General features: G+C 37.9%; 1 protein-coding gene across 2 annotated transcripts in view; it reads left to right on the forward strand.

Annotated features, from left to right (window-relative positions):
- LOC150079095 (translocon-associated protein subunit alpha-like) overlaps positions 1–18,454 on the forward strand; it is a 175,846-nt gene that overhangs the window by 35,264 nt on the left and 122,128 nt on the right. The window contains exons 1-2 of one of the 2 annotated variants that reach the window (XM_090382768.1): positions 8,804–8,861; positions 14,444–14,571. In XM_090382768.1, the coding sequence (XP_090238894.1) occupies positions 8,819–8,861; positions 14,444–14,571 (171 nt within the window). In that variant the 5' untranslated portion in view covers positions 8,804–8,818. Of the gene's footprint in view, positions 1–8,803; positions 8,862–14,443; positions 14,572–18,454 lie in introns of those variants that run through there. The other variant, XM_090382767.1, reaches the window with a different exon arrangement.

Here is an 18,454-nt window from a genome sequence, read left to right on the forward strand (position 1 = left end):
CAAGCCCATACTCACCAGATGTAAGCCCCTGTATGAACTCGTCCCGTTTGTCCCAACGTTGCACAACATATGTTCTTCTGTCACACAGCTGTCCCACAAACACAAAACACAACAATATTTTGTGAAACTCCTTGCAAACCAATAACCATAAGATCACTGCATATGTTCTAACCATAATCCTGGTATTTTATAGCATGTAGAACCTTAGACATGCTTTCATGACTTTCTTGTGAACTAATGGAAATTTGTTGCCATTATGAAGCAAAACTGCTTTTAAACTTATTTTGAGGCATCTATGAATAAATGGCATTTATTTGACTTATGCGCAACACCTAGTTCTTTCAGAAGTCTAATAATGTATTTGCAGAAACACATACTGTCCTCCGTAGCAAAATATTTCAGAACAAAAACTTTTCATGTCTTTTTCGAAACACTGAAATCTTTGTTCCTGCTGCGAGTATATTCCACTGCTGTAACCTGGAGCCTAACAGTTCAGCTTGTTCGTTCAGCAAATTTAAGTCTTGAACCAAATCATTCAACTCATCTTATTTGATTAAATGTACCTCACTGCCTGAGCTTACTGGCTGATAGTTGACATCTCGTGAAGTGGAGGCTTCTGGGGAAATCCTCAACTTGAACTTTATTGCTATTATCTTCCCCACTATTATCCCAAGTTTTGGGGGGGCACCGGTACTGGCACATCATCACTGTGTGGAATGGGCCGAATTGTAGAAGGTATATTTGGGTATATTATAGCGCGTTTGCATTTTTTAGACGAACCAGATATATTTGTCATACAGAAGTAACAATCATTAATGTGGTTAGATGGTTCTCACCAAACCTTAGGGACTGCAAAAGGTAACACTTTGAGTTTGCCATGTAACCACTTCCTAAGGTTTGTCATACAGGTAATACAACACTTGTGAGGCACCCAAGGTTTGTTGAGTCTTTGAGGTAAACTGTCCACAAACATAACAAAAATTGTCTGGATGATTAATACACTTCCTGTGTGGCTGCTTATTTGTTGTAGCACTAACTGAATTTCTGAAAACATAAATTTAGTTTGGAACACTACAATATAAAAACAACACAAATTCAATTCTTATCACTACACAGTACACAGACCTGGCAACTTACTAGTTCTACCCTTGTGAAAACACCGAAAGGAAAAATATTTGCAAATCGGCAGGTAGAGTCAGAAATTATTTTCTTGCTACCTCAAGCATTGCAAGCTGCACCCTCCTACTCTCGAGGAGCTGTTTATGTTCGGAGGATATATTTACAACCCCGAGAACAGGTCCCAATCAGTTAATACTTGGGAAAATCTTGGCACAGCCTACAAAAATCCTCACAAAAAACACTAAGTGTGCTCTCTTCAAATTGTAAATTGTTGCATCGGAATTTGAACCTAAGAACCATGGGTCTGATTATGTTTATCACAAGAAAACAGAGGCCAGAATAGATTGCTAAAATTAAGAAAATTAGCTTATATCCATTAAAATAAATCAGTATGTCATACTTTACTGGCTAGATTATGCGTAATTGGCATATTTTGGTAAAATGTAACTCCCTCTATATTTAATAACTGTGAAGTGATGTGAAACTATCATGGTGATTTTCGAAATCTATTCATAAAAATTGATTAAAAACAGCATTTAAGTTCTTGGAGGTAAAAATTGCGTTGACTAGTGTTATCATCATTATTTTGTAATTAACTACTGTTAACTCAAATCAAATCAGCCCAGCCAGGAAATATTATACTTCTCACATTGGGGGAGCACTGTAGTCATTGTTCTGTGAATTAGCATCTGTAATTTCATCTCTTTCTTACAGGTGCCAATTGAATTTATACATCAGCTAGCCATCACCCTTTCACATACATCTCTAAGCTCACTGAATTAATTTTTTTTTTTTTGTTTTATCACAGCAATTATCTATTTTTCTTGAATGTTATGTCTGTTCAGGATATTGGCCTCTGATTTTGTACCTACAAAGATAAAGCATATCATTCGAGAAGTCTCAACCAGGAATTGAGTTTATGATACTAACAAGGATTTAATGAGTTAATTTTTTTAATAAGAAATTTAAGTAATTCATGTATTTGCACAAATGACTAACTGACATTATATTAATCAGGATATTATACGCACAACAATAAGAGTTGAGCCAGTAGTGTAATGGATAAAAGAATTTCATGTGTGTTTTTATTATTTCAGGTGTATGTCATCAAATCCAGACATTTTTCTCCCCCTAAGCTTCCCTTGATTCTTTTGACAGAAAAATTGAACAAAGTGACATACGTGAGAGAGATATAAGTAGAAAAGCATGTCATTGGGAAGGGAATTCACTGATTAAGTAAACTAGCCACAGAACATTAAACTGGAGCCTTATTTTTGACCTTTATAATCAACCTCCATGGCATTTTGCAATCCACTTGGATCACAAATATCACAGACAAGGTAGACTCAGACCTCCTACTAGGAAAGACTACATGAAAATGTCATCTATAAAGAGGTTTCAAAAACCCACCGCTTGGCAGGTATATAGGTACACTGCATTCACGTAGATGGTAATTTCATGTCAGTATGGGTAAACGTAGTGAGATAACCGACTTTGGAAGAGGGATGATAGTGGATGCCTGATGCATAGGTCACTCTATCGCAGAGGTGGTACAGAAATGGTCCTTAAGGTTGTCACAGACATTCTCTCAGATATGCCAAACAAGCTGCACTTGCTACCTGGAACTGATATTCGGGTGACACTCAAGTCAAGTGGACCCAATTTCGGCGAAGTCCAGAGAGTCTGTGAAAGCCAAATCCTCTGCTTGCACCTTCACAATGGTGGGACTGTTAGTAATCCTGGGTATACCCTCCATGCACAAGTACATGGTGGGTCACCACCCAGGTGTGAACCAACGTATGCAGGGGTCGAGGTTTGGCGCCCACACTACATGGAGGAATGACGCCCCTCTATGTTACCAGGCAGTACTAGGTAGTAGATGACTCTCATCAACCGGTGCAATACCACGACTTTGCTTATTGGAGGCTTGAAGTGGTGGAACCAATGTTTAGTCTCTAGAGCTTAGTTCCGGTCAACCCTTCCCTTTGTCTTCCATCATGCAGTATGATTGATGACTTTTGAGGTTATGATGAACATCGTGGCGAGATCCAATATTCCTTACATTTCGAGGGTACCGCTCTAAAACCAGACTGAACCTATTGGTAACTCTCTAAGAGACTTCCGCATCAGCTAGTGTATATTCTTGCTACCTCTACTCTGCCAGATAGTGACTGGAGGGAGTCCGAGTAGTGTGTATGCGGGGAGCATTCTCGAGGCTACGTTATTTCCGGCATCCCCTTCCCCCCATACTTCTCCTTCAACCCATGCATGGTACTAAGTACTATAGGTTTTGATACCTTTTGTGTTTGGGGTTTTCATAAAAAAAAAAAAAAAAAAAAAATGTCAAGGATCTGGGTATATTATTACCATCTGTACGCCATATCCAAAAATTTCATTACTTCAGCATGTCCCACTTTTTCTTACTATTGAATACACCATGAATAGTCAAACTGATAGAGCAAGCTTATCTGTGAAAATATCTAAACCTCCCAAGCACTTCCTAATTCATTTCACAAATATACGTGGTCTCAATTCTAATCTTAACGATGTCCATTTCCACTTGCAGTCTGCCAAACCCCCATGTACTTTTTCTGACAGAATCTCAGTTATCGGTTGATTCAACTACTGCTCATCTCAGATGTCCAAATTATTCACTGCTTGATTCCTTTCGCCTCAAATTTGGTACTTGTGCATATGTCCGTTCTGATATTTCCTGTCAGAGACTTGGCAATTTGGAATCTACTCTCTTTGATCTTCTGTGGCTTAAAATCTCTCTACCACATTGTGAAAAATTCATCTGTTGTCTCTACCGTTTTCCCAACTCCACTAATCACTTGGAGCTCTTTGACTTCCTCTCTTTTCAACTTGACTTTCTCTAGTCCAACTTTCCTAACAGTGAGGTAATTTTCCTTGGTGATTTTAATGTTCACAATTCCAGCTGGCTATCGTTTTCTAGTCACACCGACCCATCTGGTTGAGATGCTGAGGCTTTTGCAATTACTAATGACCTTGCACAGATTTGTTCATTTACCTACAAGAATACCGGACAATCCTAATCATTCAGCCAACACGCTTGATCTTTCTCTCACAAACAATCCTTCTAAATACACGGTCGAAGTGAAAGGTCCTTTAGGCACTTCAGATCACAACTTGGTGATTGTCTCATCTCCAATGGAGCCTTTATCTCGTGGCTGTTCCCAACCTCGTGTTGTTTGGCATTACAAGAATGCAAAATGGGATGACCTGCGAGATTTCTTTTCTTCTTTACCTTGGTCGGATTACTGTTTCAAAACTTCTGATGTCAACGTTTGCTCAGATCGTCTCGGTGAAATTATTCTTGCAGGAATGGAATCCTCTATCCCACACTCCACTTTAAAATCTCGTCCTTTATCTAAACCTTGGTTTTCCAATAAATGTGCTAAGGCTGTTCAAGAGAAGAATGTTGCATATCGTAATTGGCTTGTTTCTAATTCTTCAGTTTCATTTTCTGCCTACAACAAAACTCGCAACAATTGTAAAGCAGTTATTAATCAGTCCTAACTGTTAAGTTAGGACTGATTAGGACTGATTGTAAAGCAGTTATTAATCAGTCCTAATAAAAGAATTTCATGTGTGTTTTTATTATTTCAGGTGTATGTCATCAAATCCAGACATTTTTCTCCCCCTAAGCTTCCCTTGATTCTTTTGACAGAAAAATTGAACAAAGTGACATACGTGAGAGAGATATAAGTAGAAAAGCATGTCATTGGGAAGGGAATTCACTGATTAAGTAAACTAGCCACAGAACATTAAACTGGAGCCTTATTTTTGACCTTTATAATCAACCTCCATGGCATTTTGCAATCCACTTGGATCACAAATATCACAGACAAGGTAGACTCAGACCTCCTACTAGGAAAGACTACATGAAAATGTCATCTATAAAGAGGTTTCAAAAACCCACCGCTTGGCAGGTATATAGGTTATTGATCTTTACCATTAGAGCAAGAAGCAAGTTTTCTACTCTTAGCCTGCCGAGCATTCTGGTCCGTTGCCAAAGCTATTGGCCGCAACTTTTGCCTATCTCTGCTCCCACCTCTGTCCAAACCAGATGGTTCTGTTGTCACTTCAGCCAAGGATAAAGCTGACCTGCTAGCATCCCATTTTTCTGCCAACTCATATATTAATGATCTTGGTAAAACACCTCCCACTATTCCCAACATGCTCCATTCAATGCTTCCTGTGGTCTTCCGTCAGAAGGATTTTGACGAATCTTGATGCTAAGAAAGCTCCAGGTCCCGATGGTATTTCTCCACTTGTTCTCAAAACCTGTGCTCCTGAACTTACTCCTATTCTTTGCCGCCTTTTTTTACTTTCTTATTCCAAAGGTGTTTTTCCTTCTGCTTGGAAATTTGCCCATATCCAGCCAGTTCCTAAAAAGGGTGACAAATCCCTCCCATCCAATTATCGTCCCATTGCAATTACTTCTACTCTTTCTAAAGTAATGGAGAAATCAATTAACCGCCAACTTTTAAACTACGTAGAAACCTTTCTGTCTGATCAACGATTGCCAGTATGGATTTCGTCAGTGTCAATCCGCTGGTGATGTTCTGGCTTATATTACCCATTTATGGACTAATTCAGTGGAAAGGTTAAGTGAAACACAAGTAGTTGCTCTTGACATCTCAAAGGCTTTTGATTGTGTTTGGCATAAAGGTCTTCTAAACAAGCTTCCATCTTATGGTTTGCCAACTGTTTTTAGTAATTGGTTATCCAGTTTTCTCTCTGATCGCTCACTGAGGGTGATGGTAGATGGCTCTCTGTCTTCTAACTTCTCCACTAATGCCGGTGTACCCCAAGGTTCAGTTCTTTCCCCCATTCTTTTCCTCTTGTATATTAATGACCGTCTTCCATTGACTGGAAATCCTATCCATAGTTTTGCCGATGATAGCACATTGCATTCAACTTTCCATTTTGAGAAACCTTGTCCTGCTCAATCAGCTTCAACTTCTCGAAAATCTGCTACCAATTCCTTAAATGCTGATCTTCAGGTAATTCTCCAGTGGGGCAAAGACAACTTAGTTGATTTCAACCCTTCCAAAACTCAGGCTTGTCTTATATCTCGCAAAATGGATTCTTCTGCTCCTATGCTTATCTTTAGTGACACTCAGATTTCTAGGCAAAATGATATATCTCTTTTGGGGATTACCCTGACTTCTAATCTCTCTTGGCACAAGCACATTACAAATATTGCTTCCTCTGCATCTAAAAAACTTGGTTTTCTCTTTCGCTCTCGGCGTTACTTTTCTTCCAAACAGCTGCTCACGCTGTATAAATTGCAAATCTGCCCTGCCATGGAATATTGTTCCCACATCTGGGGTGGTGCCCCCAAAACCTCTCTCAGGCTCCTTGATTCCATTCAGAAGAGGGCAGTTAGGTTAATTAATGATTCATCTCTAACAGAGTCTCTCCACTCGCTTTCTCATAGACATACTGTTTCTGCTGCATGCCTCTTCTACAGATACTTCCATGGGCACTGTTCTTCTGAATTGGCTTCTATAATTCCCGCTCTCTCTTTCAAAACAGTCCAAACACGTGCCGCCACCAGCCAACATCCATTTACTGTCCAACTTCAAACCCACAGAACCAACTTTTCATCTTCCTCATTTATTCATTCAACTACCGTTTTCTGGAACAACCTTCCTTCATACGTATTTCCTACAATCTACAGAAGTTCAAGTCCAATGTCAACAAATATCTTCTTTCGTCTTCTCAACCTCCAACCCAAGCACGGTACTAAGTACTATAGGTTCTAATACCTCTCGTGTTTGGGGTTCACATAAAAAAAAAAAAAATTGCTGCTATGGATAAAGGGGTGGTTGAGGGGGAGAAGACAGAGAGTGGTAATCAGTGGACACTGCTCATCGTGGACTAATATTATTAATGGAGTCCCTCAGCATTCAGTGTTGGGTCCATTATTGTTTTCTGTATTCATGAATAATATTGATGATGGTATATTAAGCTTAATGTTCAAGTTTGCAGACGATACAAAGGTTGGCAGGGTTGTTAAGGACACTACTGACGCTATGCTGCTGGAACAGGATCTGGAAAGGTTGAGCAGATGGGCTGAGAGGTGGCAAATGAAGTTTCACATTGACAGATGTAAAGTACTACGTATGGGGAAAACAGCAACCCCAGAGCAACATATCAACTCTGTGGTACTACACTGACAGTGGTAGAGAATGAAAAGGACCTGGGGGTAATTGTGCAGGCAGATATGAAGTTCTCTGAGCAGTGCAGACGGGCTTCAAGAGTAGCTCATGGTGTCTTGTCAATGATATACAGGAATTTTTCTAGCAGGGATAAGGAGGTGATTATTCCCTTGTATAAGGCAATGGTCAGGTCGCACCTTGAGTACTGTATACAGGTGTGGAGGCCTCATTTCAAGAAGGATGTAGAGCTGCTGGAATGAGTACAGAGAAGGGCAACAAGGTTAGTGAATGGAACAAAGGGCTGCTTTTACGAAGAAAGGCTTAAGTTTCGCAAATTACAGTGTCTGGAGACTAGGCACCAGTGAGGTGATCTGATAGAGATGTATAAAGCCTTGAATGGTTTGAGCATGCTCAATGCTGATGGGATTCTTCCTCTTGCTCAGAATAATCACCTGAGAGGGCATAAATTGAAATTGAGGAAAGACAGATGTAGGATAGATGTGCGGAAATTTGCCTTTAGCCAGCGGGTAATTGGTTGATGGAACAGACTTCCATCCCTTGTTGTGGAAGTTGATAGCCTAAATAAATTTAAGGCTCAGCTGGACAGGTATTTCGAACGAACGGAGGGGTGAAGTGGAAGTGTTTTTTTTTTTTTTTTTTTTTGGCTGATGCTGCATCTGCTTGCTTTCTTGCATCATATGCCTCTACTAATGCTAAGTAAATCAAGCCCTGAATGGAAATTGCTTCATAACTGTAGCAAATGTACAGTAGTTCCTTTTACTTAATATTAATTTGCTAAACTAATGGTTTATCATCATTATTAATTTGAAAGATCAATATACATATTTCTGTAAGATGATTAATAAAGTGTATGCAGGGAATAGGTGTTTAAAGTTTAAATTGAACCAGGAAATGTGTAACATAGCTAATTGGACTGTATATGCAATAATTTGTTCTGATAAAAACAAATTTAGATGTATTGTTTTGTGATTATACATTGACACAGGCTTAAAATCATATGTATGCAGATAGGTAGGTACAATTAAATTGTATCAGTTTGAAGGCCAATTGACAGAAAATGGCTAATTGCTTAGGGCAGAAATTTAAATTATATAATAATCACATAGTGCAGAAATTTAAATTGTATAATAATCACATAGTGCAGAAATTTAAATTGTATAATAATCACATAGTGCAGAAATTTAAATTGTATAATAATCACATAGTGCAGAAATAAATGATATAGAACAACAATGTTTTCCAACATGCTCTGTTAATGCTTTCTTTTATGTTTTCCAGGATTTCAGTACTGCCTTTCTATAATCCCACAACTAGAACTTGCATGAATTGAGGTTGGGAACAGATATAAAATTGTGTTGCCATTGGGAAATGTGCCAGAAAGTAGCTGTGTCACTGGACGAGTAATATGTGGTTCTTCATCCTGAATGGAAAACCATTATAAGCAGTCATTAGCCTGAAGGTTCGGAATAAGACTGGGAAAGGAATTCATGGTATCATGCAGCTGTACATGTCATTATAGATATTATAGGAGTATGTGGTGTCATACTGTCTTATTAATGATTCACTTTACCTTTAGTATTGGGGGAGGAGGTTATAGTTTTGTTATGCAAGTTAGTAATGGGCTGCATTCGGAATATTGTTTTTAAGTTTTGAGGCCACATTTAAAACAATATATTGAGCTCCTTGGAAGGGTTCTGAGATTGGGTGACTTGTCTAGTCTGAACAGTGAAGTGTCTGTGTGAGGAGAGATTATAAAGGTGTGGGTTACAGTGCATGGAAACAAAGTATCTCATAGAGAGTCTGAGATGTTATAAGGCATTGATGGTTCGGGTGAAAATTGAATGCTGGTGGAATTTTCATATTGTAATGGGATATAATAACCAGGGGATATAAATATAAACTCTTGGTGAAAACTAATAGACTGGTTCTTGTGAAGTTTACATTTGGTCACAGTGTTGCTAACCACTAGAATAAACTGCTTTCTTGGGTGGTTGAGGTTGACAGTCTGGCAAGGTTTTTGTGACAACTGGATCAGTACCTTCCAGCAGCGGGAAGAGTATGGTACAAATTGTATAGACACTCCAGTTAGTTTAACTTGTTCCGGGAAAAATAATGGAGTCACTGGTTAAAGATGCATTGCAGGATCATCTAGACACAGCTTGGATTTGTTAAGGGAAAGTCTTGTCTGACAAATTTGATTAGATACTATGATGTGGTTACAAAGGAACTGGATGCAAAAATAATTTTGATATCATATACTTGGATTTCAGGAAAGCTTTTGACACTGTTGCACCTGGAAGACTACTGGTATTAAGGGCAAGTTGCTACAATGGATAGAAGGGTGGTTCAGTGGGAGAAGACAGAGAGTGGTAATTAATAGACACTGCTCTTCGTGGACTAATGTTATTAGTGGAGTCCCCCAGGGTTCAGTGTTGGGCCCACTGTTGTTTTGTATATTTATTAGTGATGTTGATCAAGTTATATCAGGCTTAATGTAGAAGTTTGCAGATGATACAAAGGTTGGCAGGGTTGTTAATGACAGTAATGGCAGTGTGCTACTGCAATAGGATCTAGAAAATTTGGGCAGATGGGCTGAGAAGTGGCAACTGAAGTTTAACATTGACAAATGCAAAGTACTGCATATGGGTAGAAGTACCCCACAGAAACGTACCAACTGTGTGGTATTACACTTAGTGTGGTAGAAAACGAAAAAGATCTGGGAGTAATTGTGCAGTCAGATATGAAGTTTTCTGAGCAATGCGGACAGGCTGCCAGAGCAGTTCATGGGGTATTGTCAATGATATACAGGAATTTTGCTAGTAGGGAAAAGGAGGTGATTATCCTTTTGTATAAGGCAATGGTCGGGCCATGCCTGGAGTACTGCATACTAGTATGGAGGCCTCATTTTAGGAAGGATGTAGAGTTACTTGAGCGTGTACAGAAAAGGGCAACAAGATTGGTGAGAGGAATGAAGGGGTCTTCTTACCAAGAAAAGCTTAAGTTCTGCAAATTGCAGCGGCTGGAGACTAGGCACTTGCGAGGTGATCTGATTGAGATGTATAAGGCCTTGAATAGGTTGAGCACACTGAATTCTGATGGGATTCTTCTTCTTGCACAGCTTACGAATCTGAGGGGACATAAATTCAAATTGAGGAAAGACAATTGTAGAATAGATGTGCGAAAATTTGCTTTTAGCTAGTGGGTGGTTAATTGCTGGAACAAACTTCTATCTGTCATTGTGGAAATTGATAGCTTAAATAAATTCAAGGGGGAACTGGACAAAGTTATAGAGGAAATGGATGTGTGAATTTTTTTTTTTTTTTTGGGCTTATGCTACATAAGCTCATACACTCATGCCTCCATTACTACTACTACTACTGCCGACTGGGCTAGCCGGGTGGGTAAAGTGCCTGCCTGGCAACCCAAAGGTTGCAGGTTTGAATCCCGCCTCGGGCTTTGATCAAATTACTGCAAAAACCTTGGGAGGTGCATTATGGCCACAGAAACCGATGCGCCAACTAACTAAAAAAAAAAAAAAACTACTTCTACTACAGAGTTTTTTTTTTTTTTTTTTGGCTGACAGCAAAGCCTAGTTTTCATGCAAATTTTGGACAATACTAATACCAATATCATTTTCTTGAAGAATGGTCCTGTAACTGTGAAACTGCATTACTCAGTAGCACATGGGAAATGCAGTGGAATTTCATCATTGACAACGTTCCCATGTACAGTAATTCTAGGTTTTGACATTACTATTCAGTTTACAGAATGTTTAAGTCCAGTTATCTGTACTGTTCATCTCCATCCTAGCCAGGAACTGGAGAGCAAAATCAAAATGTTTTTCTTTTGAGTCAGCTGCTGTGCCATGTGCATATTTTGTGGATAACAGTGTACCACACGTCACAGGATTTTGCTGACAGTTGACTATGAATGGTTCAGATCTCCTCAACCAAGGCTACAGCTAGCGGCCTCAGTTTGGGGGGTTTTAGAAATTCCTCCAGTCATTGACAGGGATGGAACCCAGATCACTACAAATGAGTATCAGATGGTAATATATCAGCTGACTAAGACTGCAGTTGAACTGCATGTGATATTTGGTGAATTTCTTGTCTTGAGATGGCATGAACAGTCTCATCTGAACTTTTGTTTGCCCATACCTGAACTTGCTTAACAAATGCTTAATGTCATGGACATAAGTGACTTTAGAATCTGAAGTAGACTCCCCCCCTCAAATAAACTCCTCTGTATTGGGTAGTTATAGATGGGAAGGTTAGAGAGAGAGAGAATCTCATTAGAAGTAGCCCTGGCCACTTCTAATGAGATATCTTGGACATGGCAACATTGATAACACTAGGTATTCTTTGCGACCCTGAGCTAAGTGGGCAGTCAAACAAATACACTGACAACATAACATATCGCACCACTACACTGATTGGCCTTTTTTGGTAGGACAAGAAAAGACAATACATGATGGTGTTGCCATACATGTCTGGGACCACCTTCATACAAAAAAAAAAAAAATAAAAAAAAAAATAATAATAAATAATGTGTAACTGCCCTGCCACTAGCAGATTATGAACTATGTGATGCAATAATCTCATTAGTAGCTCCTTTGGAAACTGGTCACCTTCTTTTGCTATGGCATACTTGCATTTCTTTGTCATATTGCATAGCCCATTTTGTGATAGAGGTCTGTGTCTCAGTTTTTACTTTGAAGAGTGTTGTATAGAGGAATTTATTGTAGCTTAAACACAGAGCGTACAGATAAAGCAGAAATATGTACGCTCTGTGTTTAAGCTACAATAAATTCCTCAATGAATCCAGAGCGCGTAGACCTGTTTCGTTAGTGTTGTATAGAGCAGCCAAGGAATTGCTGTTTGTTTTGGTAATTGAGAATGACTAACAAAGTTTGATCCTTCAAGTACTTTTCTCATTCTAAATTTTGTTTTTTTGTTTGTTGTTATCACATTCTTTTATGGTTTCTGTTTTGTTAAAGTATAATTGCACAACTTTTCTGTATAGCACCATTCTCCTAATGTCACCTTATTGAGCTTTCTTTTTTTTTTTTTTTTTGTTGTGCAGTTCTTTCTGCATTGCTTGAATATTGTCCATTCTAAATTTCATTACTCTGTTTTTAACTGTTTTCTATAAATTGCACTGAATTTATGGGCAGTTTTCCTATTTTGCTGGATGAAAAATACATGTTTTTGGGTTCAAACAAACTGCACAACTCTCACCCAAAACTGTGTACTATGGCAACTTTGTGATAAAAATGCCCGTTTAGCCACAAGTGATTTATATCCAAGCATTTTCCACAATATGAAAAAATTAGGAATTTTAGTGCAGTTTTGTTTGGAAAAAAAATAGACTGCTGCAGGTATATCAACAACATTCAGATTTCTGGACAGTACTATTTCTCTACTTGGATGAACCTGAACCTCTAACCTTTCGTGGCACAAATACATCACAAATATTACTTCTCTGCATTCTAGGTGTTTACTTTCATTTCAGGTATTATTTTCTTCCAAGTAGATATTAACTCTGTCATCTCAAATCTGCTCTACTATAGAATATTTTTGGCACACTTCAAAACTTCTATAAATCATTGTTTCTCTTCAAAAGACAGCAGTTAGGTTAATCAAGTGACCCAAATCACAAACTCATTTCACTGTCGCTTTAATTTTATTTCAGCCTTTTGCATTTTTTTTTTTTTTTTCAAATATTTTTCCTGGACACTATCCTCTACTTTTGCACATGTAGCAATTTTTTGTAAACCATTCTGTACACATTCATCAATTAGCCAATGTCTGCTCGTGGTTTACAAAAAAATTAACTGACCAAATTATTATTATTATTTTTTTTTTTTTTTGTACTCTGAGCAGTTTTACCTAACTTTCAAATGAAATATCATTTGATTTGATTGATGCATTTATTGGTTAGTATTCTGCATAATCCTGGTTATAGCGGTAATGATTGCAAAGAAGTTAAAGAAAATGCACCAAAAAGAACAAGTCTGTTCAAAAGTTGATATTTTAGCAGGAGTGATGATGGCATATCAGATGGTATATTGAGGGTACAGAATTGTGAAGAAAACAAAAAAAATTGATATAAACCAAGTAGAGAAACCTATAGAAATATTTGGATCATTTTAGGACAATACGTTATTTAATACATCAGAGAACAAACATTCTGTATTCAAGACAAAAAAGAAACAAACGAGAAATGTTTGTTTCATAATGAATGAATCAATGGTTCCATATTACAACTATAATGGTTATAAACAAAGGATTCAAGGAAAGCTTATAAAATGTGTTCATATTTTAATCCATAATCTTTCAAATGGATATTTAGTAACTAAATAACTTTATCAAGGAAAAGGAACTTTACCAAACAGTACCCCTGCCTCCTTGAGATAGTACTTTTTCCCCTGCCCAACACATGTGCAAGCATGCACAGCACTGTACTGTACATCTAAAAATCAGTGAAAATTAAGCTCCGTAACTTTGACATATCCTTTTGGAATATCTGAGACACATGCCAAGCTTTGCACATGATCACACTCAACCCACTTAGACTGCAGGCAGCAATTCTTTTGTGTGAGTTAATACGATAGCACGTGTCTTCAGTTATTGTTATATGTTCATTTTTAAATGAACGTATGAGTGTTTTAAATGAAAAAAAGTTTTTCTGTTTTGATTGTTAATTCATTGAAGAAGTTAACCATTATTACATTGGTGAAAGGTTTGCTTAGGGGTTTTTTTTGTGTGTTTTTATCTTGTTGCTTTCATGTTACAAAGTTTTGTTGTGCTACTTACATAACAGTGTAACTCCATAATGATCACAACCTGCTTTTTGAACTGTAGGGATAGTAATGAACTTGACACATTCATACATAGTGAGGTATTACCTTTCCACAGATAATTTCTATACTAAAGATTTGTCTTTTAAGATTTCATCAGTCATATTTTTACTTGACTGGTTATTTGAGCCATTATTGTGAAACATATTATTATAAATATTTTTAATTTGTAAAGGAAAATGAAAGCATATATGTAGATTTGGTATTTAAAAAGCTTGAATGTATGATGTATTTTTTTTTCTTATTTCCCAAGGCTTAATTTCAAATGCTGTGGCAAATGCTCATATCAGTGAAGATTTAATGGAAGGAGAAGATGATGATGTTCAAGTGGAAATGGAAGATATTGCCCCTTCTACTTTAGAATCATCAGTAATACAGAGGGTGTGTAATTCTATTTTATATTTGAATAGTCAGAAAGTTCACATATTAGATATTTTAATTGTATTTCAATTTCTGAACAAGCAGTGATTTGGGAAAAGACGATTTTTTAGGTATTATATAGCAATTAATAAAAATGACAGTGTTAGTTAGAGAAAAACTGAGCTCATTTATAAACTACATTATGTTCATTTAGATGTGATTAAAATGATATAAAATTCTTAAAAAAAATGAAATAGAATTAAAAATACCCTTTAAGGAAACAAAGGATGCATCCATTGAAATTAACATGATGTAGTTTGCAGGATGAGGAGTTGTTTTTCCCAGCTGTGCTGTCATTTTGTCTTAGTACTGTCATCTGAACTTGAAGTTCAGCTCTAAATGAATATAAATAAATTATATACCAATTTATACAGTGTATTTTTCAATTAAATATGATGGTTGATGTGATGGTTTTGTTTATTACAGTTAAATATTAAATGCATCAATTTCTTTGAGTAAATCAGGTATAAGATAAAAGAAAAAAAAAAATCATCTGATTATTAGATTCCACCATATTCACTTTCAATCTGCATCATAATTGTCTTTTAATTCAAAAAGTACAGACATAAAAAAATTCTTAATTCTTTAAGTAGAAAGTGAGCTATATACCTAATCCTGTGTAACTTTCCACCTGTCAGACAGCTTCAGCTTTATGACAGGAAAGCTTGTTACTAAAAATATTATTTATTCTTATTGTCGAATACCAACATAGAGCCAGTATTGAGAATAAAATTTTATTAAAGTGCCCCTTTTTAAACTATTTCTTGTTCTTCCCCCCCACCAAACTGTACAGGGTACACAAACGTGCCTATTGCCATAACTTTCCTAACATGTGCTAGATAAGTAAAAGAAATCCAGCGTACATACTGTACTTGTCAAAAACATGTACAAAACAAGATGCGTTTTCCCATTGCTGTCTTGATGTGACTACTCAAAAGAGAAAACAAAGCTAATAACAATTCAACTTCCTTACTTCTTTGCCACCTCCATAGCCAGGTGGGCAGGAGCAGCAGTGTGTAGCACACACTTCTTGATTAGACCGGGGTTCAAGCCCACGACCACCAAATACGGAGGATGCGTAAAGGTCAGGGAATGACCACTGCATATCCCGGAGCAATATGGCCTTAGTTGCTAATGCTCCTAAAAACAAAACAACAAACAAACAAACAACCTTACTTCTTTTTGGGAAATCTACAAGTGCAACTTATTTTCAGCAAGGACCCAATTTTCTGCATTCAATACAAATGATTGATATGATGTGAATTATCTGAATTGTATTGTTCCATTCTTGAAAATAAAACTTCCTGCTATTTTAAATCAGGTATTGTTGATTATATTTGAAGTAATGCATTAGCCATAATCTCACTTTTTCACAACCACATAAACAAACTACTAACAAAAAATATTTTATATGGAATTAGCTGGTGAAGAATACTAAGTGAAAAAAAATTAGAGATATAATAACTATAATTACCACCAAGGGTAAAGCTAGAGAATCTTGTAATAACTGAGAGTAAAGTGGAGGAGAAATTGTTGAAGATAAATACAAGAAAGGCACCTGGGGTGGATGGGATCTATCCAGTTATATTAAAGGAGGCAGCAAAGGAAGTAAGCAAACCCTTAGCCATAATTATGAGAGCTTCCTTGGACTCAGGGGAAGTACCCATGGACTGGAGATGTGCAAATGTGACCCCAATTCACAAAGGAGGATCAGAGGGCGACACAAGTAATTATAGACCTGTTAGTTTAACTTCTGTTCCTGGAAAATTAATGGAGGCACTGGTTAAAGAAGCACTGCAGGATCATCTAGACAAGACTTCAGTTATAGCTCAGACACAGCATGGTTTTGTTAAGGGGAAGTCTTGCCTGGCCAATTTGATTGGATACTATGATGCAGTCACAAAAGAACTGGATGCAGGGAATAACTTTGATATTATATACTTGGATCTTAGAAAGGCTTTTGATACTGTTGCACATGGAAGACTGCTGCACAAATTGGAGCAGTGTGGCATTGGAGGCAAATTGCTGCTATGAATAAAGGGGTGGTTGAGGGGGAGAAGACAGAGAGTGGTAATCAATGGACACTGCTCATCGTGGACTAATGTTATTAGTGGAGTCCCTCAGGGTTCAGTATTGGGTCCATTATTGTTTTCTGTATTTATAAATGATATTGATGATGGTATATCAAGCTTAATGTCCAAGTTTGCAGACGATACGAAGGTTGGCAGGGTTGTCAAGGACACTACTGACACTATGCTACTGCAACAGGATGTGGAAAGGTTGAGCAGATGGGCTGAGAGGTGGCAAATGAAGTTTAACATTGACAAATGTAAAGTACTACATATGGGAAACAGCAACCCCAGAGCAACGTATCAACTCTGTGGTACTACACTGACAGTGGTAGAGAATGAAAGGGACCTGGGGGTGGTTGTGCAGGCAGATATGAAGTTTTCTGAGCAGTGCAGACGGGCTGCAAGAGTAGCTCATGGTGTATTGTCGATGATATATAGGAATTTTTCTAGCAGGGATAAGGAGGTGATTATTCCCTTGTATAAGGCAATGGTCAGACCACACCTAGAGTACTGTATACAGGTCTGGAGGCCTCATTTCAAGAAGGATGTAGAGATGCTGGAACGAGTACAGAGAAGGGCAACAAGATTAGTGAATGGAACAAAGGGGTGCTCTTACGAAGAAAGGCTTAAGTTTTGCAAATTACAGTGTCTGGGGACTAGGCAACAGCGAGGTGATCTGATAGAGGTGTATAAAGCCTTGAATGGTTTGAGCATGCTCAATGCTGATGGGATTCTTCCTCTTGCTCAGAATAATCACCTGATAGGGCATAAATTCAAATTGAGGAAAGACAGATGTAGGATAGACGTGAGGAAATTTGCCTTTAGCCAGCAGGTGGTTCGTTGGTGGAACAGACTTCCATCCCTTGTCGTGGAAGTTGATAGCCTAAATAAGTTTAAGGCTCAGCTGGACAGGTATTTCGAACGACCAGAGGGGTGAAGTGGAAGTGGTTATTTTTTATTTATTTATTTATTTTTTTTTTTGGCTGATGCTGCATAAGCTTGCTTTCTTGCATCAAATGCCTCTACTAAAGCTAATGCCGACTGGCTGTACTTCCTTGGATTTTATGTGTTTCTTAACTATCATAACTCCTCCCTTCCTATTCTGTCTATCCTGCTTGTACGCATTGTACTCCACAAATTCCAGTTCTGCATTCCTTATATTTGTGTGACACCACGTCTCTGATATCCGAACAACATTTGCCTTGGATGTTTTGAGCAACACCTCAAATTCATCAAATTTATTTACCAAACTCCTAGCATTGGTGTACACACAAGTATACATGCACCTGTTTTCTACTCTTAGCTACCCTAACACAGCCCACGTATTTACTTGTTCTGCAATGACTCAGCAATCTCTGGAATCCGATGCACCTTGTTTTCCAGGCTGCTGCTCATTCCAATAGAAGCAGTGCAAGAATCACTTTCACCTCTGACAGCGGCTACTGTTAATCTAGTAGTCCGTGTATCCCGCCACGCTAGTAGTTTTCTGACTCACCTAACACTGCCTCGATAGCATCAGCAAATATTCTTGCATCCTTTCTGTTTAAGTGTAACCCAGCCCTGTAGAAGCAGTCTCTCCTGTTAACACGCACTGAAAAAAATTCTACCCCTTGAGCCTTGCACATCTCTCCAAATTGACCCTGAAGGCTCTCATCATATACTCCCTCCTATCATGTCTGGGCAGAATTGCAGACACTTTCAAATTCAACCCTAACTCACGGCTTTTTTTCAACATTGACCTGTGTTTGTTAAGTAATTCCTCTGGTTTCCTA

This window comes from Mastigoproctus giganteus, chromosome 10, assembly GCF_048544385.1.
Source record: "Mastigoproctus giganteus isolate SK-2022 chromosome 10, ASM4854438v1, whole genome shotgun sequence".
NCBI classification, from domain to species: Eukaryota; Metazoa; Arthropoda; class Arachnida; order Uropygi; family Thelyphonidae; genus Mastigoproctus; species Mastigoproctus giganteus.